Here is an 18,785-nt window from a genome sequence, read left to right on the forward strand (position 1 = left end):
TAGGAAAAAAAGAAAAAGCTATCTCTCAGCCCAAAATTATTGTGAGGAGGAAACGAGAGCAGGCATCAGGCTCACTTTAACTTAACCTACTCACATTTGGATCCGAGACACAAAGCTTTTCTAGTGGAGAAATACCAACCATTGTAATGGAGCAGAATACCAAGCCTCTTACTGAACACAGCTGCAGATAGATACCAGTCATATCTCTACCTCTTTGATCCATATATAACAATGAACTCCTCACTTTCTTCCCCTCTCCATAGTCAGAGAACATCTGTGACTTGAAACATACCTTACACGGAGATCTCAGTCTCCAGAAACTCATCATGGCTTAGCTTGAGGTACATTGCTCTCGTTAGTAGTTGCAGAGTAGTAGGACATTGCAGAGACTGCATACCTCTCCTTCCCACACCAACCCTTTATTAAAACATAGAATCTCCTGTATTCTTCCATCCTAGTTCCCAGAAGATGAGCTGCCTCTACCAATCATGAGCCTCATCCTCAAATGATGATGATGTCATCGTCCACGGTGAAGGTCCCATTAGCCTCTTTCACAGCAACACCTCATCAACACCGTAGAAGTCTGACTTTTTGTCAGGCTACAAAACCTACAAAGCTCCATTTTCGCCTGTAACTGGCATCTGCCATCACATTTTCTGTGAAATGAGAATCAGGGATAACCCCCACACGCTCAACAACCAATTTTATTTTTTTTACTTTTTTTTTAACCAATTTAACAAAGCCACATAAAAGTTTTTGCCTGGGTATTAGCCTTGTTACAGTGGGCAAGACCCCTTTACTGTGAAACATAATTTAGCATCAGAGTATAAAACATCTTCAGACAGAGTTTTGGAAGTTCTCAAGAACACAGATTATTCTTATATGCCAACTCATTGAGCCAATGTGGAATCAGGATCTTAAAACAAAGTCAGCAGGACTTTATGCATGACTAAAATTATACACATGCTTAACGGGCTTGCAAATTTCATGCCTCAATATCTAGTCTCACAGACAAGTGCAGAATCAAGCCTGTGTTCCTATCCTTAAGATGGAAACACAAGATGATGACAAAAGAACCTGAAGGAGGGGAGATAAACCTTGTTTTATTGAAGCAATCTTGAATAAATGGAAATGCAATATCCAATTAGTGTTAAGAAATGCCACTCTCCTTGCTAGAGCAAAAGCAACAGCCTGTACCTGAAAGAAGATTCAGATGGTGATTCCCTGGAATAGCAATATAAAGCTGAGTGTAATTACTTTATAGGATTCTTTTCTTCTAAATATTTATAGACTTTACCACCCGCTTACTGAATGTTTTCTTTTTGGAACAATCCTACTATTATTTAGATAACTTAGTTGCCTTTTTAACTTCAAATGCGTTGCTGATCCAACAACAAGCCATAATTAAGAGGCAGCTGGAAGCGACTGACAAACGTAAATTTTCCTATTTAAGAAAATGCCTTTTACTTCTAGATCATCTTCTGATTGTCTAGAAAATATTTTTAACATTCAAATGGATTATATTTTTGATAGAATAATTCTTTAAATGTAGAGAACTAGTACTTCTCCCTCAACAGATTTGCTGGATGAGCTATCATGGTGAGAAGATTTTGATAAAATACTGTTCTTTGTGTGTGCCCACATGCATCTGTGTGTGTGTGTACAGCGGGTACTACAATTTACAATTTTTATTGCAATTATGTATCCTATTATTTCTTGCATAATTGAGACACACAGAAAGCAAAAGCTAGCATTTTCTTTTTGACCCCCAATAGTAAGAGAGAGATGTCACAATATGAAATAATGCAGAGCTATCGGAGCAACTCAATATAAATTCACAAACAAGGCAGAAATTACGGCCAACAACATAGCAATGGTCTCTATGTATGCACCTCAAAACACAGCAAATTTAAAATGAACAAATAGGAGAACCTAAAAAAGGTCTGCTTGGTCAGAGACCTCAGCAAAAGGAAGAACAAGACTGCAGTGAAGGTACGAGGAAAGCAGACAAACAATTGAGGTGTAAGCCTTCTCTACAATTGGAAGCTGTGAGCCTTGTGAAGTTAGAGAAACAGAAGAAATACTAAAGTAGATTAAGTATTTTTATTTAACTTTTGAATACTAAAAAAGTACTGAAGTAATTCAGTCTTCCCCCCCATCTAATCTTATTTTCATAATTCTTATGCTGTTTTGGGCTTCTCAATAAGATTAAATAAAAAATAATTCCATACCAAAGTTTGCCAGACTAGTTCAAGGAGTTTGTTTCAGCTTAAAAAGGATATCTTTTGAAAACTTGCTAAAAGAATAAACCCGCTCATCATGCTGCATAAGTAGCAGCATATTACAATTATTCCCTTGAAGTGTTATCTTCTTGTACACAGAGTATAAATTCTAATCACCTTCAAGTAGAATCACATGGTCACCGAAAAGCAAAGCCTGCATCATACTGGTCACAATCAGATAAAAATGAGGTTGAAACACCCGGGGAAGGCACTGTAATAAACGTTCCCTGATCCCTCACTGTCAACAGAAGATTGTCGTATATTTTCTCTCAGTGCTCCTCAGTAGACAGGATGGACAGCTAGAACTACTCATAACGCAGAACAAGAAAGTTTCTATCCATGGTCAATTAAATTATACATGCATTCTCCTGGGCTGGAAAGAGAATGTATGATGAGCATGTATTATTCATTTAGGAACTATTTAATTAATTTCTTATTGATGAGGACATCTGATCCCACTTATCCCACTGAAGGGCCTTACAATGCACAACACTTTTAGAAATTCTTTTATGCAGAACCTTTCAAGCTGTTAACATTCTTGAAATGTTATGGGTCACTCTTCACTGCTGGAGATTATTCACCACACTTACAGAGCCAAAGTGTAACTAGATAATGAGTTACGACCTCTGAAAGGCAACCTACCATGCAGTGAAAAGCAGCTACAAATTCTCCACAAATAGTTTTTGCCTGCATGGAGATCACATAAGCATTTTCATAGAAAGCTGTCTTTCTGTACGAAGGGCAAGACAGAAGAAAAGATAGCTATGGATGGAAGATACTTGATAGCACATATGGAGCTAAAGGATCAATCTAACGAAGAAGGGAACAAAAAGTAAAGTTTCTTGTGCAGGATTTCTTTTAGAGGTTAACACACTTTGGTAAGCTCTACTTCCTTGTCTCTTCATATCAGTATATTCTATGGATGGAATAGAAGAATCTCCTTGCTTAGTGCTAAAGAGCAACCGAGGAAAACAGAATAACGCTCATCCTGAAAAGATATTTTTAAAAGACGAAAACTTGTACGGCATGAAAAATTAAGTTTGAGGAAATCACTGGAAGCAGGGAAACAATCAAGATTAAAAAACCAGCACTTAAGGCCTGCTTACAGAGTGAGGTAAGGAGAAAAAGCCTAGAAAGACTGGCAATCAGTGCTTGATTCAGAGGACTGTGGTCCTATTGTAATTCATGTCGCTGGAAGACAGATGCTAACCTGCAAGAATCCCTATTGATTGAAAAGCACTCGGACATCTGTCCTGGATTGATGCAATGAATCTAAAAACATGTCAAAAGATCTCAAGCAATAGAAGTTGCAAATTAAGATCCTAGAGTCCTCTCTGCTCTCTGAGTAGATGACTACATGTCAATGTATTATTTGGAACCATAACATTTCTTGCCTCTTCAAACAGTGTTAAAATCCTCCTTAAAACCCAGAGTAGCATGAAGGCTTTTCCACTCTGGCCTAGATCTACAATGCAGCTCAGGATTTGGACAGGTAGATCTTTTTTTCCTGTGAGCAGAAAAGATCTTCACCTACAATTATTTTTGGCAGCTGCTACACCATTCTTATTAGCTGCACTGCAATGAGATATTTTAATTTACTTTCTTCTCCAAAAAGAAGAATAGTGTCAATTTAATGATCAGACTAAAACCTCAAAATTGAGGTTTACCTGAAACCTAAAAGAAATCAAATCCAATCCGTCTAACTCCTACTAACACCTTGAAGCCAGAAGTCCACGTTAGGAACTAGTGTCATCAAGGATTAAAAAAGTAAATTGTTTGTTTCCTTATCCTTAATTTCAAAATAATTCAATGATCTGTATTTAATACTCACTGTGCAGCTATTACGAAGGGCTTCAAATTTACGCTGGATTTCATCTCTATGTGCCTAAAGGAGGTAAGAAGTTAATCATCAATTTTTCATACAATAGAATTCGAATCCAACAGCTGTTGCTAAACAAACTGCAGAACAATCTACCAGCAAGCAAAGTTTGGAAGGCAGATGCTGCAGGCTATGAAATCATTCTGTAGTGGCAAAGAACTGATTAGCAAAAGTCACATCCTACTTAATCAAAATACACTTACACTCCCAATTCTGAACTACTTTAGAAAAATGTACAAACTCGAGAATTGAACTATGTAAAAGGTTCCATCTGAAATGGTCACCAGAAGACATGTCGATTCCATGTTAAGTTTGTACATTCTTGACATTTAAATTTGACTTGGTTTTACTTCCACATCCAGATTGGTATTTCATATGAAATAAATACTGCATACAATTTAACACTTGCAAAGAAAAACTATAATGAAGTATTATGCAAGCTATCCCAAACAGCTCTGCCAATCTACGTGAATCCTAGCATAAAGTACCATTTAATCCTGAGCCTCTCTAAAAAGCAGTTATGAAACATAACAATCAATTCTTTGGAAGACAGCATCCAAAGTATGGAAAAGTGCAAACACTTATTTTAAAGAATGCAGGATTGCATGCACCATTTTACCTCCTAATTTACAAGCAAAGCATGACAAAGCAAAAGTTCTTGTTTCAGCCTCATGGCCTCTATCAAAATTCATCAAACTGATTTAACGAGTGTCTAATATGCTATCTGAAAACTTAACAAATGAAAGGTTAGTGCACTAGCACGTCCAGCCACCTTTCTTCATTAAGAACATTTTCCTTAGAGCCAAGAGACTAAACAGGAGAAAAAAAAAAAAACAACTGTTCAGCAGAAGTCCAATATGAGAGCTAAAAAGCTATCTTACCACAACAGGCAATGTGAAAAATAAAAAACGTATATTAAAAAAATCCATAGCAGAAACACTCCCAAGCCCACCAAACTGGACTATCTCACAAAGCTGGTCCAAAAGCACTACCATTTTGCCAAATTAACTGAAACAATAACTGAGTGAACACAGGTCATAAATATTCATCTGTTTTACTGGTGGTGTAGGGTAAAGATATCAAGCACATCGCCATCCCATTAGCAGTGATATTCGTTGTTATGCAAAGCTTTCAGCTGGGAGAGGACTGCAGTTTTGAGCAACAGAGAAACTGATGCCATGTTCTATTCAGTTATTCTTAAGCCTTGATGTTGCTGCTGTACTTTCCCAGCACGTACCCTCTTTAGAACAACTTTGAGTGAATGGTTCTCCCATTCATCTACCCACAGTATCAACATAATACAAGCACCTATCCCAGCTGAGCCCACCATCCCTTCCAAAAAATAGCAGTGGCAGAAATGTTCGGAACAGTTCTTTGATCAAATGCCACTGAGCAAGAGAATGCACATTTTCAACACTTCAACATAACTGGATTTGAAGGTCATTCAAGACTGCTCCTCAATGGGGGTTAGCTGGTTGCAGGTGATATACTTCTGCACTCTCCCCCTCCCCACTCTGCCCAGCCCTGGGAATCTTTTTAAGGAAATATTTAGAATCAAGCAGTTTGAAAACATCTTTTTGTACTCAAGGGACAGCAACCAGCAGCATATAATTTAGAATTCCATTTACTGGGAGTGGGGGAGGGAAAAAAAAGGGGGGGGGGGAAATTGAACTTTTTTGCCTTTGTATCATTCACACACCTCACTAGAGACAGCAAGACATACGTGACAATTTTTAATGAAATAAGCATTGAAATAGAATTATGTTATAATAACAGTATTTTGCTAGGAATTTGGGGATTTTTTCCCAAATAAGTATTCTCAATGCATGATAACTGACAGAAGAAAAATCAATCATCAAAACATTTATGATCATCAAGTACTTTCAAACTCATGAGATATTATTTAAATGAGCAAATCACAGAGTAAAACCCCTAACAATAATAATTTCATATGCAACTTTCACCTCATCAGAAAAGTAATAATGCTGTTACAAACAATCACTCCATTTTGGCAGCAATGAACCACTACTAGGAAGCATTTATATGGTTAAAGATAATAAGACATACAAAATTTGACATTTTAGCCATTCCTGCCTCTATCAACACAAGGCACAATTCATATCCTGTTCTGAAAAATTAAAAATTAAATAGTATAAGTTCATTTTAACCTCTTTATGAAACATGTGCTACGTAATTCTAATCTGTATACATAGCTCATAGTAAGAATTTTAGGGCTCACCGTGAGAGCTTGAATCTCTTCCTCTGCCTCAGCTGTAGTCTCCTCTAGTTCAGTTTTGGCTTCACGGAGCTGATTCTCCAGGGCTGTTCGTGCAGCTTGCAGCCCAGTAATTTGAGATTCCCGCTCCTGGAGTGTCAGCTGCAATTCTGTCAACTGCCTTTTGAGTTCCAGCTTTTGTTCTTCATGCTCTAGACTAACCTGAAGAAAGAAAAAGTAGCATGCAAATGTAAGTTAGTAAAAAAGAAAATATAGGCAATGTAATCTCATTTCAGACCTCACTTTAAGATGCCATTATCATGTCTATCACAAAACTCACATCTTGACAGATTGCCTAAATCACTGAGAAGTCAAGGACGCAGCTTTGTCTACTACCTAAAACCTACTGGTTTGCTTTGAAAAATGTTAAAAGCAGCCTGGCATTTTGAAACAACAAGGGTGCAAGAATAGTTTCAGCTGTGACTCCAATATCACATATCAAACGTTGATGTGAAAAGTGTAAAAGTTGAAGCAGTTTGTGATGAACTTTTGTTCACTGGAATTGAGAATCTTTAAGAATCTTTACCTGAGAACTTTTAGGCATAAACATCAATACTAATCTTTACATGTATGTAAGCATTACATACATTTTGCAATTGACTTCCCTATTTCATTTTCCCTTCAGATTCTTTTTAAAGAAACCAAGCAGATCATCTGGCTCTAGGTTTATTTGAATGGGTTCTGTTGAAGGTTTTCTTGAGGCATACTCAGAGATAAATGGGTAAGAAATGAACAAGCAGCAGAGCAGATCTCAGTGCTCAAAATCAGTTCCAAACCTTAGAACCTTCTTCTCTAGCCCTAATGAATCTGTTTGTTGTGCTTAAGATGCCCGACAAGCCTGCCAGAAATCTTACGCTGGTCCCAACCAACTTCTGGTCAAACAAAGACATGTGTTGGTTATCCAACCCTCTTAGCTAAAGGCAAGATTTCAGTGTTAGCTGAAAATTAGTGGAGTGAGACTGGAGAAGGTAAAAGATTTGAAGTGGATCTGAACTAGATGATAGAAAACTAAAAATGCAGCACAGCTCGCAAATCTTTAAAAATGTGTATTTTCGTATTACTGTTGGATTTCCTTTCCAGAAAACATCTGAAAAATGTGCGTGAAGCAACAAGTCTCCTGTTTTCTTACAGCAATTCTGCTGTGTCCTCTATTCTGTAGACTCTAAGGCTATGGTTAAGCTGGTCATTGTACAAAGCCAAGCTTTTATTCTCTACCCCATAACAAGTGTAGCTGGACAACACTGTAAGGATATTGTACAAAAAACATAAATATGATTCTCAGAAAGCAAGATGATCTAAAAGCTCAGATTCGGTTTGGTCTAAGAATGACAAATCCTTAATACTTACTTTTATCTGCTTCAAATGAGCAATTTTAGATTTTTTTTTCTTTTACTCCTAGGGGAAAAAAGTATTGCTAGACCAAACTAAATTACTAAAACAACTTAATTCTAGTTCTCACTACAATACTCAAAATGGGGACATTCAAGGAAGTTTGTTTGGAGGGATTTAAACCCAAGTTTTCACCTCTCGCAGCCTAGTCTCTAACTCCAGCAGGCGGTTCTTGTCAGTGTGATCTTGGTGACTCATCTTTTCCAATTGTTCTTCTAATTTTCGATTCTGGGCCTCTAACTTTCCAGCTTGTGTTTCCAAGTAGAACTTCTGTTGCCTGAGCTCTGAAATCATCTCCTCTTGGGCTTTCCTGATAGGAGAAAAGCACAAGCGACAAACCCAAAATGTCCTTTCACTGAGGTGAAATAAGGAAGAATATACTACATGTTTCCTGTTAAGTAGAATAGTTAAGTTCATAGCTTAAATTCTACATCCCAAATAAAAAAAAAAATTAAGAAAAAAAAGTCAACTCTCTATTCCTGTCTGCAAAACATCCATGTACTAGTGTATTCATCAACATATGTACAGAGCACTAAAATTCCATGTTTGCAAGTTGCACAGAAAAATTAATCTTCTACACAGTAATCTACAACAATATATAAGCTTCAGTTCATTCTTCTCATTTCACCAATTCCTTATTACCTGTTTTTCTATACAGCAAAAATAAATGCAAAGAGTAGTTGCTTTCAAACAATGTATATTTCCATGAGATAAGATAAACCCTATGGTTTAGGGTTTGGGGGGTAGTGTGTTGTGGGTTGGGTTGTTTTGGTTTGGTTTTTAAGTTGTAATGGACCTAGAACTTGACCTACATTGAAGCAAAGCTTTGTTGTCTCTGATCAAAGTCTTAATCTACAAAGTGAACAAAAATAATTACTTGTGCTCATTAGAATTTTGAGAGCTGGCAATGATTAATTATTACCATAAGAATTTGAAATGGATACCCTCATAAAAAAAAACCAAACAAAAAACCCAACAAATACAACAGGAAAAAAAGGTCTTTCTACATTATTTACAATTCCTGGAATCATTTTATCAAGCATTGGAAAATTCTGCCTCATAGTGTGCTTTCTACTTAGAAGTCTCATAAGCTCTACATATATTAATGAATTAATATTTTAAGAAGTTCACTGTGAGATAAACTGTTATTAATCCTATCCCAGAGAAATTATGTGGGTTTCCAAGATCAAATAGGAAGACTTAACAAAACTAAAAATAGAACTTAAGTCTTCTGACTCACATTTCTGTGCATTGAACACAAAACCACTCTTTCATCCTTTCTCTTTTTTTTTTTTAATTTACCTCTACAGATTATTACCAGCCAGAACTGTCAAATGGTGTTATTTCACCTCCTGCTGTTTACTGGGCTATCTTCTCAGGAACCTGATAATCATTAGTTTCCTCAGATACTGGTGGAACAAAAGCTAGCAGAGTTCCCCTCTCCTCTGAAGGGTTTAATCACTAGTTCTCCTCTTCAAACATGCTCAGATTAGCTGTAGCTTTTGTGGATTCAAAATACAGTCCAACAACTGATTTATACATTTTCACCACAATTCACAAAGTAAGCACAAATTCATTAGCTAACTGCATGCATAATACAGCAATTTTCTCTTAAAATGTTAATTCTGTACAATCTTATAACAATCCTGAAAAAATTATGTTATTCGACAATATGTCTCTCTATAAGCTATTCTAAGTTGTATGTTAAAACTTCGTTATTTTTTTTCTTGTTTTCTATGGATCTCCAGCCAACTGTCCTGCTCTCAGAGGATGCATCTAGCTCAGCTAAGTTCTTACACTCAGTTCAGCACCAATGACTGTGACACTAGACCTTGCATATACTTCCCAGGTACATGTTGAGACAATACTTCTGTTTTATTTCAGACTGAAGGTAAAGTTATGGCTTTTGCTGCCTCAACAAACTTCCTGAATGATTAACTGGAGGTCATCTGGAGCGTAAAGCAACACAATTAAATTTCTCAGTTGTTTCTGTGAATATTTTTGGCTGCTCAGGGTAAAATATCTTGCCAGATACTTGAAATACAACAAAAATTGGAGCCATTACATATCTGGAGGCATAATCACCACTGAAAAGCTAAAAAACCAAAACAACTCTTTGCCAAAATTTATCCTTGCTTGATTCTATTCAATTTTATAGGTGAATCTATCCAAGCGCTTCCCACAGAGACACTACCTGACATTGCATCCAGCAGTTGTCAGACACTGAAAACCTTTCTGCAGACAGTCAAAGTTGATGAATCTCTTAACTCAGTTAGAGCATGTACTACCTTAGCCCTACCTTGCTGGACATATCAAACAATCCATGCTTTTTCCTATACTTAAAGTAGAATGAATGCCTTCAAGTCATTTGTGAAGGAAAATCATCACTATAAAGGACAAGGAATCTCAGCTAAAATCCAAAGCAAAATAAAGTTCAGGCAGACAAAAAGATCTGACACAGAAGATTTCCTCTGTGTTTAATAAATAAGAATTCACAACAAGAGCAAATGCTGATTACACAGTGAATCAAAATGACATTAGATCTTGACTAGTAATATACCCCAAAACCACTGAACTGACTATAACACCGGTCATCGATGAGATGTAAGGAGAGGCTGAAGCCTTCTCAGGCAACACAGATATATGCTAGTGCTATCTGGATTAGGAAGAAAACAAAATGAATTGAAGCAGCATTCTGAAGCTGGGGTATCTCCTACTTCACATTACTTCTGCCCTTTTCAGTAAAAAAAAAAAAAATCTCATTCTTGCAATCGGCAATTCAAAAATATGCAGAAAAACTCTTGGCTTAAAAATCTAGTTTTCTTACTTGTCTTCTCATCCATCAGGGCAGGACTGAATGTTTGTGAAAGAAAGGTGTTTAATGCTTTTGATTTCAACATCATGTAACTGTCACAGGAACCAAGGAAAATATAAACCTAATAGCAATGTGTATGTTCAAAAAAGGAATATATGGTTCTCCAGAGGTATGTTAGACATTAGAATTATTAGTATTCATTTAACATGTTTGGTAAACCTGCACAAAGCACCAGCCTTAGGAAAGGCTCCAAAGTAAACATTGTAATACAAACCAATTTTCCTAGTCATGTTTGAGGAAACACAAAATACGCAGTGAACCACAACTATTTGAAGAACAAGCCTATTTTTGCATCACTGAAAAACAAGCAGGGAGCACAGCAGGCCTGCAAAAAAGAACCACTTTTACATTAAGAGAACAGAACTTACTGACAACTGTTCAGTAGTGACCAGTATGGTAGCAGTTGCTATACTTACATGTTCCTCTGGGTAAAAAGGCTGCTATTTGCTGCCAGTTTATTGGCCTCAGACAATTCGACTATTCTCTGCTCCAGTGACCTAATCTTCGAATCCATTGCATTGATCATCTGAAACAGAGCAATGTGCCTTTGAGACTGCATAACAAAAGCGAGTATAAAAACAATGTTTAAAAAAAGTCTGAACTTTTTCCTGAAACAAAAAGAAGAAAACCAATCAAATGGCCAAAAGAGTATCACAGATGCAATTACTGGAGCTATTTACAACTGCTTTCTAGTGCTTTACTATTAGGAGAAAGCAACCATTATATTATCAATGCACAAAATGATGGGTACACAGCAAGCTATGGGGCTACTTTTAAGGAAAAATTCTTGAAGATACCTCAAATTAAAAAAACCATGTCTTTTAAAATTAGCATTAATCAGTGGATTTCCTTCAAAACAACTCAGCAGCACTACAAAACCTCAAACAAGATTATCTTGCTTGAAATCAGAGTCTCTGAAAGCTACTCTCAAAATGCTTTGATTTCCAATTCAACTGTACATACCGCCTTCTGTTCAGCCAGGACTTTACATTTCTCACGTGCTTCTTCTTCATGTCTTCTGAGCATATTCTCAAGTGCTTCCTTATCTGCAAGATCTTTCTTCATCTGATTTTCCAACACCTAAATTAAGACATTTCTTTTGTCTAAATTATATCTGTTTCACTGGGCAAAGGGCAAGCAGAAAGAAAATCATCAAGAAAGATAGGGATTTTTTTAAGCAATTGATCATATCTCAACCAAATTAAACCCAAGATGCAATTGCATGAAATCCACAGAACAGCAAACTCTGAAAAAGAGCACTCCCTCAGTTATCTCTGAAGACTCAATTTAATGATGGCATTTTCTGAAGACATGGAGATACTGTAAATTTTTTTTTATTATTATTTTAAGTCATATAAACTGTGTTCAGGAAATATTCCAGACTAATGCAACAGAAAACAGAAAAACTCTATACCCCAATATGTATAGTAGAGCAAGTAAGCAAGTGCACAGCAGTATGCTCAGGTGGCCAAGAAGGCCAACAGCATCCTGGCTTGTATCAGAAATAGTGTGGCCAGCCAGACCAGGGCAGTGATAGTCCCCCTGTACTCGGCACTGGTGAGGCCACACCTCAAGTACTGTGTTCAGTTTTGGGCCCCTCACTACAGGAAAGACATTGAGGTGCTGGAGGGTGTCCAAAGAAGGGCAACGAAGATGGTGAAGGGTCTAGAGCACAAGTCTCATAAGGAGCGGTTGAGGGGACTGGGGTTGTTTAGTCTGGAGAAAAGGAGGCTGAGGGGAGACCTTCCCGCTCTCTACAACTACCTGAAAGGAGGTTGTAGTGAGGTGGCTCTCAGTCTCTTCTCCCAATTAACAAGATAAAGGATGAGAGGAAGTGGCCTCAAGTTGCACCAGGGGAGGTTTAGATTGGATATTAGGAAAAATTTCTTCACTGAAAGGGTAAGCACTAGAATAGACTGCCCAGGGAAGCAACTGAGTCACCATCCCTGGAGGTATTTAAAAAAAATGTAGATGTGGTGCTTAGGGACATGGTTAAGTGGTGGACTTGGCAGTGCTAGGTTAATGGTTGGACTTGATGATCTTAAAGGTCTTCCAACCTAAACGATTTTATGATTCTATCCCTTTGCTGCACTACCAGTATGGCTCAGAAGTACTTTGTAAGGTCTGTAAGTATGCATAAGAAGGCAACTGAGACCCCACGAGTTCTTCAAGTTGGAGACACCAAATGAAACAGCTAAGTAAAAGACTTCTTTTTGTGGCATGAATACTTGTCATTAGGAAAAGGACTAAAGTAACTAATTGTTATGTATGTCCAGAGCTTTAAATCAGTTGTTAAATTGAAAGTCATTTCCTTTGAAGACACAAAGTCTGGTACACCACAGGATGTTTTTTACTGTTCCAGTTACAAACATCCAATGTCTTCTTTTATCCCTTTGAATCTCTTTCACCTGGCTTCCTGATACCTCCTACTAAACTCTGTATCATGTAATACACTGGTGCTCTTTTAATTCTTTTTCTAATTCCTATCCTCTTTTCCAGTTTTTATGTCACCACATCTTTCCCAACATCTACCTCTGATCTTCCTGCTTTCTATCACTCTCCTCTCATTACTGATTACCACATGCTCTGGTCTGCCAGGAAACCTTCTCTTTTTTTCCTTTATATTTCTCCCACAGAAATTCCTTCTCTCCTCTTAAATACTACATCCTCTCACACTTAAGCTGAAATGTAAAATTAAAGTCCTAGGTAAATGTACTAGATAAAGATTGCTGAAAACAGACTATACTTAGTAAAAACAAAGATTCTTACAAAATGCATTTACTGGCTGATGTACTGCAGGTTCTTTAGAAAAATCCTTAGCCAGTGCACATACTCCTATTTCCCAATTTGTTTTTCCTAATTTTAGATGGTGTCTATGATTCTATTTCTAACTGTTTGTTAAAGTCTTATGCTACCCTGGAAAAGATAAAAACAAAGTGGGTGGTTTCTGTGGCTTCTTGGCAGATGTTACAGCTCCAAGAAGATGGAATTTCAGAAACGCTCTAGTATTTGCTGAATTTAAAACCTGCAGGTAGGCTGTGTGAATACTCTTAGAAAATCATCAGTAGGAACTGAAAGCTTTTTCAGGATGTGAGATCCAACAACATTAAGTAAGAATTATTTAGTCAGCAACAGTGAAATTACAATCAACAACTGCATTCCTATAGTTCTGACTTCAAATGCCACCTGCTTTAATGCAGTGCTAAAGAAAGATAAGGTACCATGGCATAGACTAGAAGAAAAACTTACTCAGATTTCACTAAGCTCTCTGAACATTTCAGTAGTGGTAAGCAAGAAGGCAACTCATAAGAAAAAGCAATCAGAGCCTAAAGGCAACTGGTTTTCCCTGAACCCATTCTACCCACAAAAGCTTGTAGGAAGATGATAAGAAGATATTTTTACTTTGAGTTTTTCCTCATAGAATTGTTCCTTCTGTTTCAGCTGCAACTCCAGATGTTGTGCTGCAATCTGAGCCTCACGATGCTTTTCTTCCAGCTCCTAAAAGCAGCAGAGATTCATATTCAGTCACAAAGAAATAGTAGGTGCTGTGCATACGTGTTACACAGGTATCAAACATTCATTCATTCTCTTCAAGGCTTCACACTATAAAAATCCCAAGACCAGGGCTGTCATAGTAAAAAAAAAAACAAAAAAAACAAAACAGCAAACATTAGGAGAGCTGCACATTCTCAGTTTTAAGCTTTGCATATGCTGACCCATCTACTGCAGAGCAGCTCTACTGCTAAAGACAAAGATTTCTACTTCCATGGTAAGAATCTCCATTTCCCAGTAAAATATTCCCAAAGATGGGCCAAGGATGTTTTGTGAAAACAAGCAGTTATAGCTGCAGTGGCATCATAGGAAGTTCAGATCCATTTTTAACAAGGTGTCTCAATTGTTTTATCACAGAAGACCTCAATAACGGGGCACTGCTGTCTGTGCTTTTCATTCTACATTCATAGAGTGGGAATAGTATTTACTTTGCTATATTCCTCAGACGAATGTTGTCAGAATAACTATTTATAAATTGCTTTGAAAATGAAAAGTGCAGGATGCAATATATATGGTAGAACATACCAGAATATTTTTAACCTCTTTACTTCACATTGGATAGTTTCAGCCATGCACAGTAAGAACTTAAATAATTTTGCATCTCAGAAGTTAGCCATTTCTGCTGTCTGACAACATTATTTGGGATATAGCTATAATCACCTTTCAACAGGACACCTCGCAAGAGTTGAGCTTAGAATTTCACGCTCATTCATTGTCATATTTGCCATTCCAACAGTTTCCTTAGAACAAGGGGCAGATCCAGGTCTGTCATTCACTACCACTAGGTTGACTCTTGCATAGACAAGTTCAGGTTCTGGGATGCATCCATGTCTCCTTTTACCTTTATTACCACATAGCACAGGAAAATTTCCTGATATTTCTACTTTAGCTCTTTTCATATTCTCTTTTCTGATCTTCCTCATCTTCAAAACATAAAAAGACTTTTTTTGCTCCAGTAATTGCAATAGACCTCTTTTTCCAGAAATGAGAATCAAAGAGGAGGCTCGCCAAAAGTAGGTCATCTACAGCGCCTAGTACCCGACACTTCTGCAAGGAATGGAGATTGGTGCTTTTTGCAATTGAAATATGTCTCCCAGCAACAAGAGGGACAACTAACCTCCCCCAGAAACCCACACGTTTCAGGTCCTGGCAGAGAATCAGACAACCAGATCAGCAGCAGCTTCAAAGCTACCAGCTTCAGACTGCTCATACTGTAGCAGAAGCTTCACCAGTTCCTGCAGTGGCACTTAACAGCCAGTGTGGGCTTAGAAAGGTAATCTCTTACCGTTCCAGTGCTCACTTACTATTCTCTATGTAACGCTAACATTAGTAATAACTTTAGATATTGGTATCATAGTAATGATTTACACTTTTAAACAGTAATAAGTATCTTCTCTAACTTGTTTCTTTCTTATTCAATTCTCTACAGGCAGATCAGCAGGTACTTCTCAGGTACTGCTAGATGAGTGTACATGAAACCAATGCCTTTATTCACCAATGCCCACCTTATTCCATGCAATTCTGTATCTTCAGCTCCTTTCCTACCTTTCCATACTTTCTATACCAGGAAAAGTCAAAAGTGTTTGAAGAGATCAGCTTGAGGGAACAAACAGAGTGGAAGTGGAGAAAAAAGAAAACGGTTACCCTCTGCTCCCAGATCAGAGTTCCAAGGGACTAGGAAAGACTCCGTAGGATTATTTCTTTAATGCCTGTTTGACTTTTTTATAAAAAAAAACTTTTGTGCTCTCCAACATTCAGTCAGAACTCCATGGAAACTATCTATAAGAAGAGCTAAACATATCCCATGGTATAAAACAATTAGTCGATATTTCTGCATTCCCTTCCAGTTTTTCCTCTCCACAGAAAATGTAATCAAAACCAAGGAACAATCCCCCAATATACACAAGAGGCTTACAAAACAACTCAAAGTTTTACACTCTTTCTAAACATAAAGTTGGCTCTGCGCCCAGCAAAACCATAGTCTCCCACTTACCATGCACTCATGTTATAAAAACAATTTGAAAGAAACAGCACTACTAAAGAACTGATTCTACTTTTTCTTGAGAGCGTTCAGGCAGTCTGATGCTAATGTCTACACATGCAGCTATGACCCAGAACAAGAATGGGTCATCTGTTGACTCCAAATATGGCTATTTATACATTTCCATTTGGCCTTCCTCAAGTGTGTCTGTGCTCAGGATTGCTACCAATAAAAAGTAATTATTTTTTTTTCCTTATTGTATTGACAACATAGAAAGAGAACTCATGGGAAATGCAAAATTAATTTCATTATTCCACTATAAAATTATGCCTCCTGTCCCAGGGAAGCAGAAGTATTAGAAACACCCTCTGCTTGGTTCAGTGTAGACATACCAACTCACTGTAAAGATTTAATAGGTTTAACAAGGAGAGAAACAAGAAATTGCCAACAGAGAAGGTATGTGGGTGAAAATGGATTCCTGACAAATATTATCTTTGGTGATGAACAGTTTAGATGACTAATTTTTCTCTGCTTCAAAATTTAAGCATTTCAAGTAGATCCGACCTCTAAATTCCTTTGCAATTTAGTTTAAAAGGTAGACATCAACGTTTTTATTATTGCAGAATCCTGTACTGAGCATGTTTTACTCCTGAAACCATTAATTAATTTAAATATTACTAAGTTAATTAATTTAAATATTGCTAAGTTGACTTAAAAGTGCTCCCACTGAGACAACTAGAATTTTAAAGTAGTATCAAGACTAAAAGGTACAAGAGTGAGTTTGTAACTAAAGGTGCAAAGAGAACTTGAGCACTTAAACTTTCTCCAGTATGACTGGTACAAGAAACAAATCCCTTTATTCAACAACTTCCACCTTGTTCAATGCAATTCTATGTCTTCCGTTTCTTTCCTACCCCTTTCTTACAAACTCTTACCCTTTATCTTTCATTTTCACCTCTGCTCACCAGAATTTTTTCTGCCATCTGTTGAATCTGTTGAGATTTAGTTTGAATATCTTCCTTTAGACGGTTTTCTCTCCGTTCCACAGTCTCTAATCTCTTCACTTGATTCTCCAGAGAATGGCGCCGTTCCTGTAGAGCAATTATTAACTGCTGTTTAGGCTAACCAACTCTGCATTATCACAAAGCAACGAGTAGTTTCTAGAAAAAGTCAGCTGAAGCAGTCAATATATGGTTGTCTTTTATATTTGAAATCCTCATCATGCCTCAAATCCCTTATGCTAACCACATGTCCACAGTGACTCCTCACTGAAAATAAAAAGCCTCTGTTTTCTTCAAAGAAATATATGCTTTTAATTAAAAATTGATTAATGTCTAACATCACTTTCCTAGGAATAGTTACAACAGGAATACAAGCTGTTCACAGTCATCCAGATGATGGTTCCTAAACTGAGCCACATCCCAATAACTAATTTGTAGACATTCTCCACTCACCTCCGCTTCAAGCAATTTCTTCTTCATGCTTTCATTAGAATCTTCCCGATTCTGCAGTTTCTCTAACTCCTTCTCAGCTCTCTCCTTTGCTTGACGGATATTCTGAAGAAGTTCAGTTGCCTCTGAGCTAGCTTTCACAGCCTAAAGGTCCAAAGGGGTGGTGGTGGGAGGTATTATAAGAAAAAAACCACACACACAAACTTAGTATGTGAAAAGTTCGTAACATCAGGATGGTCAAAATTCTGTTTAAAATTGCTACAGAACTTTGGCCTAGCAGTCTAAAATTAAGACAACCTACAAACATGTGCAGGAACCCAAATTCTAACTTCCGTTACATAATTCTTTTCTGCTTCACAAAAAAAATTAAAATCCAGATCTACATGTTTGCCTTGCTGTACTGCAAGTTTTTAATTGTCTCTATGTACTGAAAGTAAGTCTGCCCCCAAATTCAGCTCAAGTTCTTGGAAAGAGCTCACAAAATACTCTTACTAAAACGCTAGGAGAATAACCTGTTGGCCTAGTGATAATTCCTTAGAATTAATGAAAGGAGAAAAGGGGAAAGGAATTAAAACACGACTGTTTTGAAATATTAGAAGTACTATTTCTACATAGTTTTGGCCTCCTACTCATATTCCAGATCACTAATAAAAAGCCCTCTCAGCAGGTAACAAGATTGAAAAGCTCTCTCAGTGCATTATCATGACAACCCCTTTCTTTTCTGCTGAAAGATCCCAAGAAAAGAAGTTCCCCTACTGTTCTTACAATCATCTTAAGTGACAGACTGACCACAACTGCAAACATTAGATATCACGTACCTCCTTCAGCTTACATTGCTAAAGTATTTTAATTCTGTTGTGAATCCTTATCATTCAACATTTTTACTGTGAATAACTGATCTAGAAAGTGATTTTGCAATTAAAACAGAGTATACCAGGAGACTAAACCAAGTTCAACATGTATTTTGCTAGTGGACTAAAAACATCTGAACCTTGTCTTCAGAAGCAAGAGAACAGTGCACTGCATACAGCATACCCAAACTGGCCTTTCAGTTAGAATTTCTCTACACTACTCCACTTCTGACTCAGCTTCATTTGTAAA

At 37.2% G+C, this 18,785-nt stretch overlaps 1 protein-coding gene across 9 annotated transcripts in view; it reads right to left on the reverse strand.

Annotated features, from left to right (window-relative positions):
* CIT (citron rho-interacting serine/threonine kinase) overlaps positions 1-18,785 on the reverse strand; it is a 73,486-nt gene that overhangs the window by 24,251 nt on the left and 30,450 nt on the right. For all 9 annotated transcript variants that reach the window (XM_054844663.1, XM_054844660.1, XM_054844658.1 and 6 more), the window contains 8 exons: positions 17,688-17,828; positions 17,199-17,324; positions 14,103-14,198; positions 11,664-11,780; positions 11,117-11,226; positions 7,961-8,135; positions 6,401-6,598; positions 4,114-4,167 (listed from right to left, as the gene is read on the reverse strand). In XM_054844663.1, the coding sequence (XP_054700638.1) occupies positions 4,114-4,167; positions 6,401-6,598; positions 7,961-8,135; positions 11,117-11,226; positions 11,664-11,780; positions 14,103-14,198; positions 17,199-17,324; positions 17,688-17,828 (1,017 nt within the window). The remainder of the gene's footprint in view (positions 1-4,113; positions 4,168-6,400; positions 6,599-7,960; positions 8,136-11,116; positions 11,227-11,663; positions 11,781-14,102; positions 14,199-17,198; positions 17,325-17,687; positions 17,829-18,785) is intronic.

The sequence above is a fragment of the Grus americana genome, chromosome 16 (assembly GCF_028858705.1).
Source record: "Grus americana isolate bGruAme1 chromosome 16, bGruAme1.mat, whole genome shotgun sequence".
NCBI classification, from domain to species: domain Eukaryota; kingdom Metazoa; phylum Chordata; class Aves; order Gruiformes; family Gruidae; genus Grus; species Grus americana.